This window comes from Mercenaria mercenaria, chromosome 9 (genome assembly GCF_021730395.1).
Source record: "Mercenaria mercenaria strain notata chromosome 9, MADL_Memer_1, whole genome shotgun sequence".
Taxonomy (NCBI): Eukaryota; Metazoa; Mollusca; class Bivalvia; order Venerida; family Veneridae; genus Mercenaria; species Mercenaria mercenaria.
The window spans coordinates 44,968,703-44,988,201 of record NC_069369.1 but is presented as its reverse complement, the minus strand read 5'-3'; the positions used below and the strand labels follow the sequence as shown (position 1 = coordinate 44,988,201).

General features: G+C 36.3%; 1 protein-coding gene across 1 annotated transcript in view; it reads right to left on the bottom strand.

Moving 5' to 3' along the window:
- LOC123547002 (nucleolar complex protein 3 homolog) overlaps positions 1 to 19,499 on the bottom strand; it is a 323,445-nt gene that overhangs the window by 12,009 nt on the left and 291,937 nt on the right. Inside the window, exon 20 of the mRNA XM_053551318.1 lies at positions 9,790 to 9,877. Within this exon, the coding sequence (XP_053407293.1) occupies positions 9,790 to 9,877 (88 nt within the window). The remainder of the gene's footprint in view (positions 1 to 9,789; positions 9,878 to 19,499) is intronic.

Here is a 19,499-nt window from a genome sequence, read left to right as displayed (position 1 = left end):
TCCAGCTGGCTGACGGAAGGTAGGCCATTCTACCCAGATGCCAATTCTTGCCTGAGATGATGCCCAGAGGAGTACCTGGGTTCTTCCTGCTCCATTTAAGTCTGGAAAGTCACCATATGACCTATAAAATTGTGTCAGTGTGACTTATAACACAACAAATAAATATTAAAATGACTTTAATTAAAGATCTTGGTCAGAAAAGTTTATGAATTAAAAATAAAAGTATGCACATGCTAAAAATGAAATCAGCCGATCAGACCATTGAAAATTGCTATTCAGTCAGCAATTTAATACTCGCCGGAGATGTTATGACCAAGGGCAAATAGTACCCATGCCCAAAGAGTGATTTTGTTAAAGTTTTTGAAATCATCAATTCTATGTTCAAGATAATAAAAAAGCTAAACACAGAACGGTAATTTTCTTTGTATTACATGTTAAATGCGTATTAAAGTAGTGTTAAAATCCTTTCAGGCAACACATTTGAAGTGATCACTTATCGTCTGTTGTTTTAGTAATTTTACTGCCTTTTTATTTTTATTTTTTTCCCTCCTCCTGTCAACATTTTTCTGCCCAAAATCCGAGTAACAAAAAATAAAAAAACTCTGGCCTTATGTCTGCTGTTGAAAAGTTTTTCGTTAAAAAAACGTAAAAGTATGCAAAACTGAATCAGTGTAAAGAATGTTAAAGAAAGGCCAAACAAAAATGTATCAAACTGTGTTTATATCTGACAAAAGAATATTTATAGATTGAATGAAAATTGACATTAGAACATGATTTAGTCACACAAAGCATGAAAAAGTCTTGCAGAGTAATTATTAACCTGTCATCTCAAAGGTCTATGACCACAGTGTAAATAACAAGACGGCATTGACCCTAAAGCGCTCACCTGTGTACAAGGTTTCAAGTGTGTTTATGTAACATACTGGTACAAGTACAAAGTTAGATTTCTTCTATGTTAGCCTAATAAAAGTATATTATATACATGTCACACTCATTTTTGAACTTAGGGCAATAATTTGAACAATTATGGTAGACAGTACAACTCTGATATCACATGCCAAATATCTAGACTCTACCTATTATTGCTTCAGAGAGGAAGATTTTCAAAGTTTCTTATATATAAGCCTACAGTAAGTACATGTCACGCACAGGGGCATGGACATTTTTTACCTGAGGGCAAAAATTATGGTAGAGAGTCACACACCCTTATATCACATGCCAAATATCAAAGCTCTAGAGAGAAAGATTTTTCAAGTTTGATAGCTGAAAACCTATTTCTAACCAAAAAGACCCATATGTTCAATGAACCAGAACCATTTGAACAACTTTAAAAGAGGGCTACCCAGAGATCATTTGTGTAAAGTTTCATCGAAATCCATTCCGTGGTTTTGGAGGAGATGTGTTGATGAAAAGTGACCACGCCCTTTGGCGGCCATGTTTCTTTAACAAATCAAAAAATTTTGAACACTATTTGTAGAAGGTCACACAAGGACCATTCCCTTACGAAATGGTCAAAAAGCTGCAAACATGACGCGAACATACCTATTTGCAGGAAGTATTTGCGGGTTATTCGCTGCTACCGCGATCATGCCGCATTTGATTTGATACTAGTTCGCGGGATATTCGCAGGAAGACCAATGATCGCGACATGTTCGCGAGAAGAATTTAGAAGATTATAATCTTTTGGTAAACTGTTAATGAAGAGCTTTTATAAGAGCAGGTAATTGTAGATCAATTAATTTGTAACATTATCTGTAAGGTCACAGTATGAGTCTGATAAGTTAACTGCAACAAGATATTCTGGACATGTTTAGAAGGAAATCTGTGTTCATTACAGAGAGTTTTCATAAGTGATTCTTAGAGGTTGATATATTCTTTTTTGTGGTAAGTCAGAAAATTTATGTTTAATATCTATACTCGTATATCTCTATAAACATAAGGAATTTTGAAAATGAAATAGATATGCTTAAACTTTTGCAGAGCTGAATCAGATTATGTAAAAAGAAATATAAAACTAGCTTATTTTGACAATTTCTAAGCTTCATAAGTCTGATAATTAACATGTAAAACTATGACAGATTTGTAGTGATACATATAACTTATAAGCAGTGTGAAGAAAAAATATTAGGATGAAATGAATACATGCACTCATGAAGACACTGTTATTGAAACATATTTAATCATTAAAATTCAAAATGCTCCAAATATGATATGAAAAAGTTCAGACATTGACAATTTGAATTTATTACAACCTCAGTGTTTAAGTTTATTCAATAAATTTATATCCCTGGTTCCTATTAATTTATTTGTTTTTGCACTTTTCCTGTACATGCTTTTTTGTACACAATTTCTGTAGTGATGGTTTATAGCTAGTTTGCGTCATGTTCGCAGCAACTAGTTCACGGGATGATCGCAGCAACTTGTTCATAGGAAGTTCACAGCAAAACTAATTTGCATGTGAAAAATTGAACACCAAACGAACATCCCGCGAACAATTATACCAATTGTATCAAAAGTGTTAGCGGCATGTTCGCTGGATATTCGCGGCATGATCGCAGCAAACTATAATATTTCCGTACGGGTTCGTGTAAAATTATTTTAAAATTGGGCTAACAGTTTTATACAAGAAGTTTCTACTATATACATATAGGAAAAAGTGAGCACGCCCCCTGGCAGCCATGTTTTTTGACGAATCAGAATAATTTGAACAATCTTGGGAAAGGGTTACACAAGGACCATTAATTTTGTGTAAAATTATTTTAAAATCGGGCCAGCAGTTTCACATAAAAAGATTTTTAATGTTTCCACTATTTACATATATATAAGGAAAAGTAACCACGCCCTCTGACACCTATGTAATTTGACGAATCAAAATAATTTGAACAATCTTGGTAGAGGGTCACACAAGGACCATTTGTGTAAAGTTATTTTAAAATCGGGCCAGCAGTTTCACACAAGAAGATTTTTAAAATTTCTACTATATACATATAGGGAAAAGTGACCACGCCCCCTGGCAGCCATGTTTTTTGACGAATCGGTATAATTTCAACAACCTTGGTAAAGGGTCATACATGGACCATTTGTGCAAAATTATTTTAAAATCGGGCCAGCAGTTTCACACAAAAGTTTTCTTAAATTTCCACCATATACTTATAGGGAAAAGTGACCATGCCCCCTGGCCGCCATGTTTTTTTGACGAATCCGAATAATTTGAACAATCTTGGTAGAGGGTCACACAAGGATCATTTTTGTTAAATTATTTTAAAACTGGGCTAGCAGTTTCACACAAGAAGATTTTTAAAGTTTCCACTATATACATATAGGGAAAAGTGACCACGCCTCCTGGCAGCCATGTTTTTTGACGAATCTGAATAATCTGAACAATCTTTGTAGAGGGTGACATAGGGACCATTTGCGTGAAATTATTTAACAAGAGGACAATGATGGTCCTGAATCGCTCACCTCTTCCCACATGACCCAGTTTTGAGTATGACGTCGTTTTTTCTATTATATGACATAGTGACCTAGTTTTTGAGCTCATGTGACCCAGTTTTGAACTTGACCTAGATATTATCAAGATAAAAATTCTGACCAATTTTCATGAAGATCCATTGAAAAATATGGTCTCTAGAGAGGTCACAAGGTTTTTCTATTATTTGACCTATTGACCTAGTTTTCGAAGGTACGTGACCCTGTTTTAAATTTTACCTAGATATCATCAAGGTGAACATTCTCACTAATTTTCATGAAGATCTCATGAAAAATATGGCCTCTAGAGAGGTCACAAGGTTTTTCTATTTTTATATCTACTGGCCTAGTTTTTGACCGCACGTGACCCAGTTTCGAAACTGACCTAGATATCATCAAGGTGATAATTCAGATCAATTTTCATGAAGATCCATTGAAAAATATGGCCTCTAGAGAGGTCAAAAGATTTTAATAATTTTAGACCTACTGACCTAGTTTTTGACCGCAGTTGACCCAGTTTCAAACCTGACCTAGATATCATCAAGATGAACATTTAGACCAACTTTCATACAAATCCCATGAAAAGTATGGCCTCTAGAGAGGTCACAAAGTTTTTTATTATTTGACCTACTGACCTAGTTTTTTAAGGCTAGTGACCCAGTTTCAAACTTGACCTAGATATCATCAAGGTGAACATTCTGACCAATTTTCATGAAGATCCATTCAAGGGTATGGCCTCTAGAGAGGTAACAAGGTTTTTCTATTTCAAGACCTACTGACCTAGTTTTTGATCGCAGTTGACCCAGTTTCAAACTTGACCTATATATCATCAAGATAAACATTCAGACAAACTTTCATACAGATCCCATGAAAAATATGGCCTCTAGAGAGGTCACAAGGTTTTTTCATTATTTGACCTACTGACCTACTTTTTGAAAGCACGTGACCCACTTTTGAACTTGACCTAGATATCATCAAGATGAACATTTTGGCCAATTTTTATGGAGATCCATTCACAAGTATGGCCTCTAGAGAGGTCACAAGGTTTTTCTATTTTTAGACCTACTGACCTAGTTTTTGAAAGCACATGGCCCTGTTTCGAACTTGACCTAGATATCATCAAGATGAACATTCAGACCAACTTTCATACAGATCCCATGAAAAATATGGCCTCTAGAGAGGTCACAAGGTTTTTCTATTATTTGACCTACTGACCTAGTTTTTGATGGCACGTGACCCACTTTCGAACTTGACCTAGATATCATCAAGATGAACATTCAGACAAACTTTCATACAGATCCCATGAAAAATATGGCCTCTAGAGAGGTCACAAGGTTTTTCTATTATTTGACCTACTGACCTAGTTTTTGATGGCACGTGACCTTCTTTCGAATTTGACCTAGATATCATCAAGGTGAACATTCTGACCAATTTTCATGAAGAACTCATGAAATATATGGCCTCTAGAGAGGTCACAAGGTTTTTCTATTTTTAGACCTACTGACCTAGTTTTTGACTGCACGTGACCCAATTTTCGAACTTGACCTAGATATCATTAAGATGAACATTCAGACAAACTTTCATACAGATCCCATGAAAAATATGGCCTCTAGAGAGGTCACAAGGTTTTTCTATTATTTGACCACCTGACCTAGTTTTTGATGGCACGTGACCTTTTTTCGAATTTGACCTAGATATCATCAAGTTGAACATTCTGACCAATTTTCATGAAGATCCATTTAAAAGTATGGCCTCTAGAGAGGTCACAAGGTTTTTATATTTTTAGACCTACTGACCTAGTTTTTGACCGCAGTTGACCCAGTTTCGAACTTGACCTAGATATCATCAAGATGAACATTCTGACCAACTTTCATAAAGATCCCATGAAAAATGTGACCTCTAGAGTGGTCACAAGCAAAAGTTTACGCACACACGGACGGACGGACGACGGACGCTGCGTGATCACAAAAGCTCACATTGTCACTTTGTGACATGTGAGCTAAAAACAGGTCTATCATGTTAAGCATTGTGTACAAGCTTGGTCACACCCTGTTTAAACTGATTCAGGGTGGGGGCTTGCACAAGTTGTACTGGAAGGGCATTCCAAAGTACTATGGTGGCTGGGAAGAAAGAGTACTTATAATAATTACAGGGAGTGAGGATCTGAGTATAGGAGTGGGGATGCATATGTCTTGTTAGATGGGATGGGGGGCTGACATAGGGGGGGGGGGGGGGGGGGTGGCACAGCAACCAAACCATTCACTATCTTGTAGAACATAAGGAGGCGTGAATCAGATCTCCTATCTTCAAGGGTACGCCATCTCAGCTGACATAGCATGTTTGTGACACTGCTGTAAGGGGAGTAGTCATGATTTACCCATCGAGCTGCCCTCCGCTGAATCATTTCGATCTGGTGGATGTTTTGTTGGGTGTAAGGGTTCCAAACACAGCTAGCATATTCTAGCTGTGGCCTGACTAGTGATTTATAAGCTACTTCACGAACTTTTGGGTTCTTGCATGGGATGTTTCGTTTAATGAAGTTTAGTGTTCGGGTAGCTTTGGACGTGACTAAATTGATGTGTTTATTCCAATTCAGATCTGAGGATATAGTGACCCCATGATACTTTGCATCAGGAACTGTTTCCAAGACTTGGCCATGGAGTGTGTAATTTGATTTAAAAGGGTTTTTTGACCTTGTTATGTTCATAACAGTGCACTTTGAGGGGTTGAACTCCATGTCCCACTTACTTTCCCATATCTGTAACCTATTTAAGTCTTGCTGGAGGATGTTTTCTTTGGCAGAACTATTTACAGTTAAGTAGACAGCAGTGTCATCGGCGAATAACCGAACCTGTGAAATTAGATTTTCAGGCAGGTCATTAATGTAGAGTAAGAACAGAAGGGGGCCTAGGACGGAGCCCTGTGGGACTCCGGACGTTACTGGAACTTCTTCTGATGTTTCACCATTCACAAGGACAGACTGGCGCCTGCCAATCAAAAAAGACTTGACCCATTGCAACGTGGTGCCCTGAACACCATGCTGATGAAGTTTATACAGAAGTTTCAGATGGTTAACCTTGTCAAATGCTTTAGAGAAGTCCAGAAGGATCAGGTCCGTCTGGTGGCCTTGAATTAAGTTTTGGGATAGATCTTCTACAAGTTCGAGTAACTGCGTTTCGCATGACCTTTTCTCTCTGAACCCATGCTGTAGGTCATAGAGGACATTGTTAACCTGGAAGTGCTTGGTAATATTAGAGGCTATGATGTGTTCCAGTAACTTACAAAGGATGCAAGTTAGGGATATAGGCCGGTAATTTGCAGGATTGCTTTTGTCGCCCTTCTTAAATAAAGGAGTGACATTGGCCTTGGTCCAGTCAGCTGGGATAGTGCCCGTGTCAAGGGACCTTTGAAAGAGCTTAGTGACTAGTGGTGAGATTTGTTCACTAAGATTTTTAAGAAGGATCGGCTTTAGACCATCGGGACCACATGCTTTATCTATTTTTAGGGACGAAAGGAGTTTCTGAACACCATTTATGCCTATAGTGACCTTTGGCATTTTGGGATAATTTGGTTGGTAATCAGTTGGTATGGAGAGTAGAGACTGCACTTTCATTTTACAGAGTTGGCCCAGTTTGAGAGGTGACATTGGGGTGAACACGGACTGGAATTGACGATTGAGGATATTGGCCTTCTTTTTATCATCCGTATGAATTTGACCGTTTTCTAGGAGTGGGGAAATGCCTTGGGAGTCTTGCTTGGCATTTTTGGCAAGGGAGAAAAGTTTCTTACGAGAGAAATTCTTACATGTTTGTGGGTTATCCGGATCATCTTGACATTCTAGGACATAGTCTATGTAGTTATCATGTGCTTCTTTGATATTTTTCCTGACAAGATTTTTAAAATTTATGTAATGTTGTTTGACCTTTGGGTTGGTGTTGTTTTTGACCTTTTGGAACATCTTATTTCGTTTCCTAATCTGACGTTTAATGCTTTGGGTAATCCATGGTAGTTGGGGTCTTGAGCCTATTCTCTTGGTTGGAATGAATAGGTTCGTACCTTCGGATAGAACCTCTTTGAATTCTGACCATAGGTCTTCAACAGACCGTGTGTTAAAACCTTTAAACAGGGAAGGGGATTTTGACTTTATGAACTGCTGAAATTTTGACCAATCTGCTTTTTTATATAAGTGAACTAGGCAGGGTTTCATTTTATTGAACCTTGGCTTAACATCTGAGTGTACTTGTACTATATCATGATCGGACAATCCCGCCATAGTATTTACATATTCGGTCACAATCTGTGTTGGCTTATAATTTGATTTGTTTTCTGAATATAAATCTTGCATTACGTTAGTTTGCAAAATTATACAGATTGCAATGATATTAAGGACATAAATTTTCTTGCGGAATGACGTTACAATTAGTAAAACAGTTTTGTTAGATTTATAGATATATTTCACTTTAAATATTACACCCATGTCTTTAAATAAATCACATTGTTAAAAATACCGCATTTTAGTAATATATTTTAAAAAACATTTTGGTTCAATTCCTGCGCATCTGTGCTCTGAACCGTGATAAATCGGGTGAAAAACCACTCAAATGCTTTTTTTTTTTCTTACATGGTCATTGAAATGTTTTGATAAAATTTTGCTGGGCTTCATTTATCCAGGTAGTAATAAACCAGACGTCATGCAACCATCTGACGTCATAATGCTCTCTTACCCATCCATGCGTCAACCGTTGTTTATAGCAGATTCTAACATGACCAAAGTCATTTTCCTAGCTGAATATTGTGTATTATTATACAATACATTTTCCTGACGTCACAATTATTACGACAAAGCATACAGTTGCGCAGGAAAAGAAACCAACAGGAAACAGGCAAATATTTGATGGATGTTGTCAAGGATGCACTTAAAAGTCCTTCGTAACGTGTTAGAAGCGAAATATTATATCTCATTTAGTGATTTGCTCTTGAATAAAATCATTGTTTGTTGTTCTGATGCATATTTTTATATCACTCTGGCAACCAAATCCAGCCATGTTAGAATGTGCAATTTATTTAATCGCTCAATTTTTTTTATATGACTGATCGATATAGTAACACTTTGTGAAAACATGTACAAGATAATAATGTTTGTATTTTTCTATGAATGATTCCACTCATTCTTTTTGTGACCACGAACCTTTTAATCTAAATACGTAAGTGCACGGATACTCATAACTAACCAATAAAATAACAAATTAATCACAGTAATACGACAAATATGCTCACTCTATTTCCATGTACTGATTACCTCCGAGTTAACTGATGTTTTTCAGAAAAATGATGTATTCGATCGCGGATAATGTCACAAAATTGTAAATAGTATTGTCTTAAGGGTTTTGTATTTAAAATTGAATATTATATTATACACATTTTACAGTAATTTTGATAAAAGGGAAGGATTGATAGCAATATATAAACCACAATGAATATTTTTGTCTTTTTCTGAAATATACGATTTATTTATATTGTTTCAATTTTGCATTCCTATAAAGATGAATTAGATCTATATAACAGTTTTGTCAGGTTTCATTAAAAAATATAACTATTAAGAGCGTTTTTATCAAAATAATGGAAGTCGTTGTGCATGAATAAACTTGAAAGCAAACATGCTTTTGTCACTATAAATAGAAAGATATTAACACAAAACACTTAAATCCAAAAAATCTTAAATTTTTATTCAAAACTGAGCGAAATATGATGATTTAAAAAGAAATTTGCTGAAAATATCCTTTATACGAGTTGTCTGCCACTGACAAGAGAAGGTGCGAAAAGTCAGTGTTCCATATCCAGATTTCTATTTGACATAACCTTCAATCATTTCATGTTCATGGCTTGTCTCTACTAAAAAGTGCAAGATCGAATGACTTATAAGCGTAGCTAGCCTTGTTGAAAGCAAACCATCTATTGGACTGAAACAGGTAGCATTGACCAATCCATGTAGTCTTCATATTTTCCTTCTTGTTTGGATTTTGTTTCCCAGCTTCTCCTATTACACTAAACTATATTTGGGGATGCAAAATAAGCAAAAACAATAAGCCAGAAAGTACCATGTTGCTCATCATAAATTGCATAAAACACTGGCAAAAAACACTTCCTCTGGCCACTCGAGTAAATCCATATTATTTACTTCATATAATTGAGCTAAAAGATCACAAAGTTACTGACCAGATGGACACAATGAAAGGCTAATGATGCAATATGATATTTCTATGTATGTCACACCCAGCATTCATAATATCAAGTTTGAAAGACTAATTTCATTCAACTTACCTTGTTCTTCTTAGATACTACTTTCTGTGCTACATTGCAAGTGAAGAATTTTGACTTTTCTGCAGTTTCGAACATTTCAAGAGGTTTTCTGTAAATAAAGTCAATTCAGTTAGACAAATGAACAGCTTTAATAGAGGAAAGTGAACTCAGATAAGTCAACAATTAAGAAGCGTACATAAAAAGATAACATTTCTGGTGATGAAAAATGCAAAATATAACAAGAGCTCCGCCAAGTGGGGCAATATACGCCCGAAGGGTTACATCAGAGGATGGGTGAAAAATTTAAAGAATTTGACTGTTGAAGCCCAAAGGACAGGAACAACAAAAGGAAGAAAATCAAAAAAAAAAAAATTCTAAGTCCACAAAAAAATCCTTACCAGGTAGAGGTATGTTAAAATACACCTAAAAATTGGAGGTATCATCCATGTTGTACCATGGAAAAGTGGTCTCGGTTTTTCTCTACGGTCAATAATAATAAAGTTTCAAAAAAAAGCTATTTATAGTAACATAAAAGGGAAGTTATTCAAAAAAAATTATTGTAAGTGAACAAAAAAGGGATCTGCCAAATAAAAACAAGAGCACTGCAATGCAGAGCAATATACACAAAGCAAAGTCATATATGACCTTTGACCCCTAAGTGTGACCTTGACCTTGAAGCGAGTCAACCGAAACATGCGCTCTGCACGTTGTCTCAGTGTGGTGAACATTTGTGCCAAGTTTCTTCGAAATCCTTCAAGGGGTTCAAGAGTTACAGAGCGGACACGAAACAAACTAATATGACCTTTGACCCCTAAGTGTGACCTTGAAGCGAGACATCCAAAACATGCGCTCTGCACGTCATCTCTGTGTGGTGAACATTTGTGTCAAGTTTCTTTGAAATCCTTCAAGGGGTTCAAGAGTTACAGAGCAGACACGAAATTGCTAATGGACGGACGGATGGACAGACAGACGGACACCGGGGGTATAACATAATACAATAATACATCCCTTCGGGCGTATAAAAATATTTAAAGTGTCATCACTTAAAAGCAAAATTGAACATAAACAATAACATGTAAAATTTATGCTTAAAAGCCAAAGCAAATCAGAATAGTGACGGAAATACAGAAATGGATTCAGCACCACTCAGTTAGAATGGTGAAAGAAATCATATCGTTCCAATAGGAGCAACTGAAACAAAAGACTACTTCCTAAATCTAAACCACACAACACAGAAAAAACTTCTTGCAGCAGAAAGATAAAATTTTCAAATTACAGAAACCAGTGGCAGAATCTTTTTTTGACAATGAAACAAACTGCTAGTTAACTGTTTTGTATCTCAAGTAAACTGTTATATATACCAAAGCTCTAATCAGTGTTTGACAAAAAGTTACCTAGTAGAAGAAAACTAAATCAAAGTGCTGAAAGCACAGAAAGGTTGAAACCTTTCGATATGCTGTTAATAAATTATAATCTGAAGAAATACATGTTGTTCTGGGAAGAAGTGTGTATGTAGCCTTCACTTTCAAAGGAACTGGTATTAAAGAAATGAAGGTTGTTATTCGCCGGATATGCCACCGTGGTCTACTCAATTGAAGTCTATATTAATATATACTGTCATCCTACGAATATAAGACGCACATTTTTTTACGAGATTCTGGTCTCGAAGGACCGATGTGTCCTATATATGGGGATAGAAAAAGACCAAACATTTCCCCCAGACTCAAAAATTAAGAAAATCGATCTTTGTTTACCCCGTGTACCTCTATATTGAAGAGAATTCAAGGGGAGTAAATACCAATGACTCGGGCATAGCTAATAGCTGGTATCGGGACCCGGCGTCTTAAATTACTTTTGTATAAAATGTAAAATTTAGAGCTCGCATAAAAAAGATAAATAAATGCTGTTTTTCATTAAAATATATTTTACAACGCATTTCTGTATCTGACCATTTAGTTTTTATCAATACCTGTGTAAAACTTTCCCGGCGTGTTTTCACACATTTTGCATTAAAATACTTGAAACTCCATATCAGGTAGTTCAGAAATCGATTATCTAATCTTCAAACATAATTTTGATAGTTGTCTATAATCCTCTTGTTCATCGAGAAATTCACGCCCGAGGCATTATTTATCTTACACCTACTGTCACAATCTGCAAACAGTTAACCGTTTAATCATATCCGGAGGCAATTGTAAACATGTGCATGCGAGATTTTAGACTGATCCAATATGATCATAGTCGCTGATCCGTAATGTTCAAAACAATTTGCAAACCAGTCTTAAAATTACGTCATTTTACCTCCACGTGCCAAAGTGTACTTTCGTTTTCACTGGCGTCTATATTCATGGAGTTTTCAGAGGATACGGCAATTTAGTGCTTACACAGAGTTTATGCTTTTCAATTAAATACTTGCCACAACATCCAAAAACATCTACAATGATTAAGCAAAAACCGGCGAGTTCGTAGAAACTATAGCGAATTTCAGAGAAACATAAATTCGGATAAGTGATAAGTGGGTATGTAAGCATTTTTCCAGGATTCTGCTGATAATTTTTCAATGCGTCCTATACACGAGTGCGACCTATATTCGGCCGATTACGGTAGTGCAATTTTCCCTACTAGTAAAGGCTATTTTCATGTCAAATATAAGCTTTATTGATGCTCGATTGTAAAGAAGAATTCTGCTGATGTTTTTAAGTTACATTATATTCTTCAAACAGTTAGTCGAAGCTGTTTGGTAAAATAAAAGTAAAAGTATGTATTTCCTGATGTCTACCTATACAATATTAGTGTTTCCATCACGTGTATCAGTCAAGTGACCATGTCTTGACTCCCATAAGTAGTCATGTGCATCTTCTCAGATCTTTTTCTACACAAAGAGCTAGGTTTAACATGTAATAAAGTAGTAAAACATCTCTCCGATATCGATCTAGAATCTGAGCAGACGATGTAATGAGAAAAATAGAGGGTAAGTCAATGTCTGTGCACCCTGAACAAATGAGAACAATGGAGAGTAGGTCAACGCAGCCTAAACAAAGGCACTGGTGACGGACTCAGAGTCTTAGGTATGACTTAATCAGTAGCAGACGATGTTTTCTAAACCATGTTTATTCAACAGTAACTACAAAATGATTGTGTACATAAATGCGCTCCCGGTGTTCCCAAACTGCGCATATCATTTAAGAAAGATAAAACAAATAAAAAAGTCATTGTGGTCCTACTGCTCATAAGGTTATCAGACTATTCTCCAAGTAATCAGATCTCCAACAGTTCAGCTCCAATATTTTTTATGTTTGCTGTGTGTCAAGTTTTTTTTATAATTTTAAGTTGAAGCATATTTCCAAGAATTACTAAATTGAGGTGATAAATTAGTAAATCATAGAATTATCAAGCGTAAATTAGAAGGATATGGAAATAATATCGTAAAATCAGACGACTACAGGCAATGCACATCATACAGTACCAGAATGCACATACTGCAGCCACAACACCCAGAAAAGTTCAACTCCAAGAATTCAACACCTCAAAAGTTCAACTCCAAGATGATTCTCAAAGTAGTCAGATCTCCAAGATTATAAATTTACTCAACTCCCAAGACTATCAATGTTTGTCAGGTTTCAAGTTGTATGTTATAGCGTTTCGAAAAATAACAAACAAATCTACAGTTGGCAGCGGGCTACATCAATAACAAACAAGAGATCACAGACTGACCTTGGCACCCACCAATGTGCCATTTTTGAGTGTCTTATTGACTAGCTCAAGGTCAAATTTTCATTTCTGTACACAACACTGTGCATGTGGTCCAAATTCGAAAGCTGTAGCTTGAGAAATGTGAAAGTAGGTCACTAGATCAATTTCGAGACAAATTTCTTTGTACACAAAACTATGCATGTGCATTAAGTTTGAAGGCTGAAGTTTGAGAAATCTGAAAGTAGGTCACTAGGTCAATCTTAACGTCAAAGTTTATTTCGATACACAAAACTATGCAAGTGGTCCAAATTTTAAGGCTGTAGCTTGAGAAATGTGAAAGTAGGTCACTAGGTCAAAATCAAGGTCAAATTTCACTTCAGAACACAAATCTATGCATGCAGTCCAAATTTGAAGCCTGTACCTTCAAAAATGTGAAAGTAGGTCACTAGGTCAATCTTAAGGTCAAAGTTCATTTCAGTACACAAAACTATGCAAGTGGTCCAAATTTAAAGGCTGTAGCTTGAGAAATGTGAAAGTAGGTCACTAGGTCAAAATCAAGGTCAAATTTTATTTCGGAACACAGAACTATGCATGTGGTCCAAATTTGAAGCCTGTACCTTCAAAAATGTGAAAGTAGGTCACTAGGTCAATGTAAAGGTCAAAGTTTGTTTCGGTACACAAAACTATGCATGTGGTCCAAATTTGAAGGCTGTAGCTTGAGAAATGTGAAAGTAGGTCACTAGGTCAAAATCAAGGTCAAATTTCATTTCGGAACACAGAACTATGCATGTGGTCCAAATTTGAAGCCTGTACATTCAAAAATGTGAAAGTAGGTCACTAGGCCAATGTCAAGGTCAAAGTTTTTTTCAGTGCACAAAACTATGCATGTGGTCCAAATTTGAAGGCTGTAGCTACAGAAATGTGAAAGTAGGTCACTAGGTCAAAATCAAGGTCAACTCATGTCAAGGTTCATCTTGTCACCCAAAAATATACATGTGGTCCAAATTTGAATGTTGTAGTTACTGACAAGAAGATTTTAAAAGCTTTTCCCTGTATAAGTCTATCTGAACCATGTGAACCCCGGGGCGGGGCCATATTTGACCCTAGGGGGATAATTTGAACAAACTTGGTAGAGAACCACTAGATGATGCTACATTACAAATATCAAAGCCCTAGGCTTTCTGGTTTGGACAAGAAGATTTTCAAAGTTTTTCCCTATATAAGTCTATGTAAACCATATGAGCCCCAGGGTAGGGCCATATTTGACCCTAGGGGGATAATTTGAACAACCTTAGTTGAAGACCTCTAGATGATGTCACATACAAAATTTTAAAGCCCTAGGCCCTGTGGTTTTGGACAAGAGGTTTTTCAAAGTTTTTCCCTATATAAGTCTATATAAACCATGTGACCCCCGGGGCGGGGCCATATTTGACTCCAGGGAAATAATTTGAATCATCTTGGTAGAGGACCACTAGATGATGCTTCATACCAAATATCAAAGCCCTAGGCTCTGTGGTTTTGGACAAGAAGATTTTCAAAGTTTTTCCCTATATAAATCTATGTAAATTATAGAAATAAACAAAGGGCCATAACTCACTCAAAAATTGTTGAACCAGTCTGATTTTCAGAGGGACATAACTAGGGTACCAATACATCATTCTGACAAAGTTTGGTCAAAATCCCCCCAGTAGTTTCTGAGGAGATGCGATAACGAGAAATTGTTAACGGACGGATGGAAGGACTGACGGACGGACGGATGGAAGGATGACGGACCACGGACGCAGAGTGATTTGAATAGCCCACCATCTGATGATGGTGGGCTTATAAATAAGGCTACTAATTAAGAATAGCCATTGTGTCAACTTTAACAAAACAAAAACACAATTTTCAGATATATAGAATAATGTTTTGACAAATAAGGATCATGGGTCCCTTCTCTTATTCTTAACTATAAGCTAGAAGACATAATTTTAAAAGTATTTCCATGTAGCTAGGTTGAAAGTATCGAGTAGAATAGAAAAATCTAAAAAAAAAATTTTCAAAATCCAACACGATATCACATAATACACCAACTTTCACAATTCTTGGAGCACGGGTTGTATAATTCTACACATTTATGCGAAATCAACTTCCATGACAATAACTATGTATTTTTCATGTAAACATTTGCCTCCGGCATTATAAAACGGGTAATTATCGGCTGGTATGTTTGCACGTGATAAAATTTGAATATGACAATTTATATATTGAAATTTTATAGCGCAGAATGCCACATATAATTTGTAACGGATGGACAAAAGAACTGTTCAGATATTTTACTGCTAAAGGGCCTGGCGATAACCGTGTCATACGTCTTAGGTATTGTTCAATCATATTAGAAGTGATGTGAATTAAAAGTATACTTACTTTTACGTTTAAAGATATGTAAATGTGTCTGTCAATATATAGTGTCATGAATGTTTACACTGACAGGAAAACTGCGCATTTGAAACTAAGGGAAGTTACTCGGACTAGCTACCAATTTCAGAAAAGATAACCGATATTAATAAATGCAGTTCTTTTTTAGTTAAAACCATCATTTATTCTATTTCAGACCTGTTTACCCCTTCAAATCCATGTCAGTAGTCCCTAAGTCTGTGCACTACACTTTCAATTACCGCCTCGGTAGCCTAGTGGTACAGCGTCCGCTTCGAGAGTGGGAGGTCGTGGGTTCGATCCCTGGCCGCGTCATACCAAAGACGTAAAAAATGGTACCAGCAGCTTCCTCGCTTGGCGCTCAGCATTAAGAGGATAGTGCTAGGACTGATCAGCCCGGTGTCAGTATAATGTGACTGGGTGGGATATCATGCCACGTGTCTACGGCGTGATATTCCAGTGAGGCAGCACTATAAAGTTGTGCATTGTGCTCACTGCTACAAGTAGACACCATCGTTTATGTGACTGAAAAATTGTTGAAAAAGACGTTAAATCCGAACACACACACTTTCAATTATCCATTTTGATTCATGTAGACAGACAGGGCCCAGACTGGGCTGAAGAAAGTTTGAGCCATTTTTTATGCGGTCAGTAGCAGGGTGGGTGTGGGAAGGGGTGTTCCTTCCTGCCTTGAATTGCAGTCAGATTTTGAAATGGGCATGGTGGCAGCTATATAATATCTAGTGGTGGCTATTTAGTGTGTTATAACCTCAAACTGCAAAGTGGCAATGGGGGGGGGGGGGGTGAAGGATGTGGGGTATCACCCCAAGAAAATTTTGAAAATGTAGACCCTTGATACAGCCTTTGGTGCATTTTCTAACTGAAAATAATATGTTTCAATTTCTTAATATTACCTAGATTCTTATTAGTATTACAATATCCAAAGTATGAATGATTGTCACTTCATATTTTTACTTTCAGGTCATGCCTCAGGACTCTAGAATATAAGTCTGATATAGATTCTATGTATGTGTTATAAAAATAAATTCTAGAATCATTTCCGTTACAATAATATGGATCATGTCTGTTACTTAATGAATGTTAAAATTTCTGAACACAGCTCGATATTTATCCAAAAATATATATCTGGATACGATTACACTTTTCTAAATACTGCCCAAATCTCCAGTTTCAACAATATGTTTAACAAATTGTGATGATAGGAAGACAGTTTAGCAGCATTTGGCAGCATCTGACATTAAAGTTTGAGGTGACATTACCTCTTATCAGGAAGGTCTAATACATATCAGTTGTTCCAGCTCTTATTAAAATCATTTCATGAAAAATTGCAGTTTCACACGCTTTGCAGACGTTCTACTTTCGATTTCAAAAACTACAAGAAAATACAATTTAATGTTTCACCGATTTGTTTATTTCTCGAAAATTAAGAAATAAAATCACTTAATCAGTAGTAATTAAAACAAACCAGTTAGAGCTTCTTCTCTCGATAATTTATCCGCTAACTGACTGCAAAATTCAACCCATGTGTCAAGATAACATAAAACGCAGAATGGGTATCGGTATTTTTTTGCGACCTGAATCGTAAGCAAATTATCCAAACCAGTCAAAATTCTAGAAAGGTTATGATTTAGAACGAAGTTTTATGTAGACGTTTCCATTTTCACCACTCGCGATTTTGCATCATTTTGATCTGGCCGATCTCTATAGTACTTTTTAGTTAACGTAGTCCGTATTTTCAAATGCAAATTCGTAGAAACTACGGACAATCCGTTGTTGTAAACAGGTCACGTGTGTTCGCTGACAAGTGCCCAGAATGAACACAACCATGTAATCAGTATTCGCGGACTTTGGAGAAGAATTAACGTACTGCACATATCTTATTCGGGTCATTTAAAATGAAACTGTCATAATTTAATTTCATCGATGTGGTAAACTCTTTGATAAGAGACATTCCCGACTCAATAAAATACTAGCAGTATGTTCTGGAACTATATTTTGTCTTTCGCTGGATGTTAGTCGAGCTTGGTAAATCTGTGCAATTCATGAAATGCACAGCAACAAATTTGTTATTTGCGCAATGATTTTAAAGATTACTTTTTAAAACAGGCAGGGTAACAAATGGATAAATTTGGCAAATAAATTCAATATGCAGTTTTTATTTGAATTTGTTAACATAATATTTGCTATTCTGTGACATAAGGGCCATTATCGTATGCGCAAACTAGTATTACAAAATCCCGCAGAATCGTTATTCATACTTACGCTTAATGTGTTACCGCGGAAGAAAATACGTGGCTTTATTCGAGTATTGCACAAATACACTTCATAAATTTGACAGATTACATTGTATATTGGTCATATCAAATGGGATTGACATAACTGAACTTCATCTGATCAATGAACTCTTTGAAATTAGAGACAATCTAATGGAACTACATCAATGCACTGTGTTGTTCGTCCATTTAAGAAGAATGAGAAATCGGGCGACAGCAAGGACTCGTCAAATGCTTTCAGCGTTAGCAGACTCAAAAAACAAAACAAAACAAAAAAAACAGGAAAAGTAAAACAAATTAAGTCTTAGACCTCCAACAAGTTAGGCAATATATGCCCGAAGGGTTATATCAGAGGAGAACGGGAGCAAAATTTAAAGAACTAGAATGTTGAAAGGGCAACAATGTCGAGCCCATTATTTGCCATTCTCGCATACCAGAGGTCTACCGTGGTTCCCCGGATGAACCTCTGGCACATTTCGCCGATATTTATGGTTTGGTTACAATACAGGTAAAACGTTTCAGCCAATCAGCGTCGTTTCGCGACAAATCGTAGCGAACCAATCAAAATCGTCCGTGAAAAGCGTGACCGCGTCCTTTCCATATTATCGAGGGAATACGATGTCCATTTACGACGAATATTATTATTCTTGATGTAAATCTCTTAACATCGAATTACAGGAATAAATCTTTATTTATCGCAATCATGGAATACAGCCTTTATCCATCGTAAGCAAGTATCTTGTTTACATATTTTTTGAAGTTTCAATTCGGAGTTCCAAATAATGGCGAACAATGATTGGCTGAAACCACTCCCGATAGTAATTACGAGTGCGCATGCTCACCAAGTAAACGATGGAAATAAATCAGAGGTTCGTCTCGGGATTTTGACGAACCTCTGATGGATGAGAATGATTATTTGCTGACACACTTCCTGAATGACTAAATCATTTCAACCAATTTTCATTTCAATATCTTGTCCCAAACTAAACTTATTTAACAGAAACAATCATCTATACACAAGAAAATAATCCCGAGTCCACAAAAAAATCTTTACCAAATAGAGATAGCTAGGTCAAAATACACCTAAACAAGAGTGCCAGAATGTCGCAGTATACGCCTGTCATAGCAAATTTCTTTACACTAGCACATGTATTTGCAAATGGAATTTTAATTCTGTGGTTGTGTAGTAATTATGTAATTCTTTTGTTTTTCTAAATCCACAAAAAAAACTCCTTACCAGGTAGATACCTTAAAATTTGAAAGTAACATAAAAGTGGTCTTGGTTTTTCCCTAAGGTCAATTATAAAAAAATTACAATATAAGTTATAT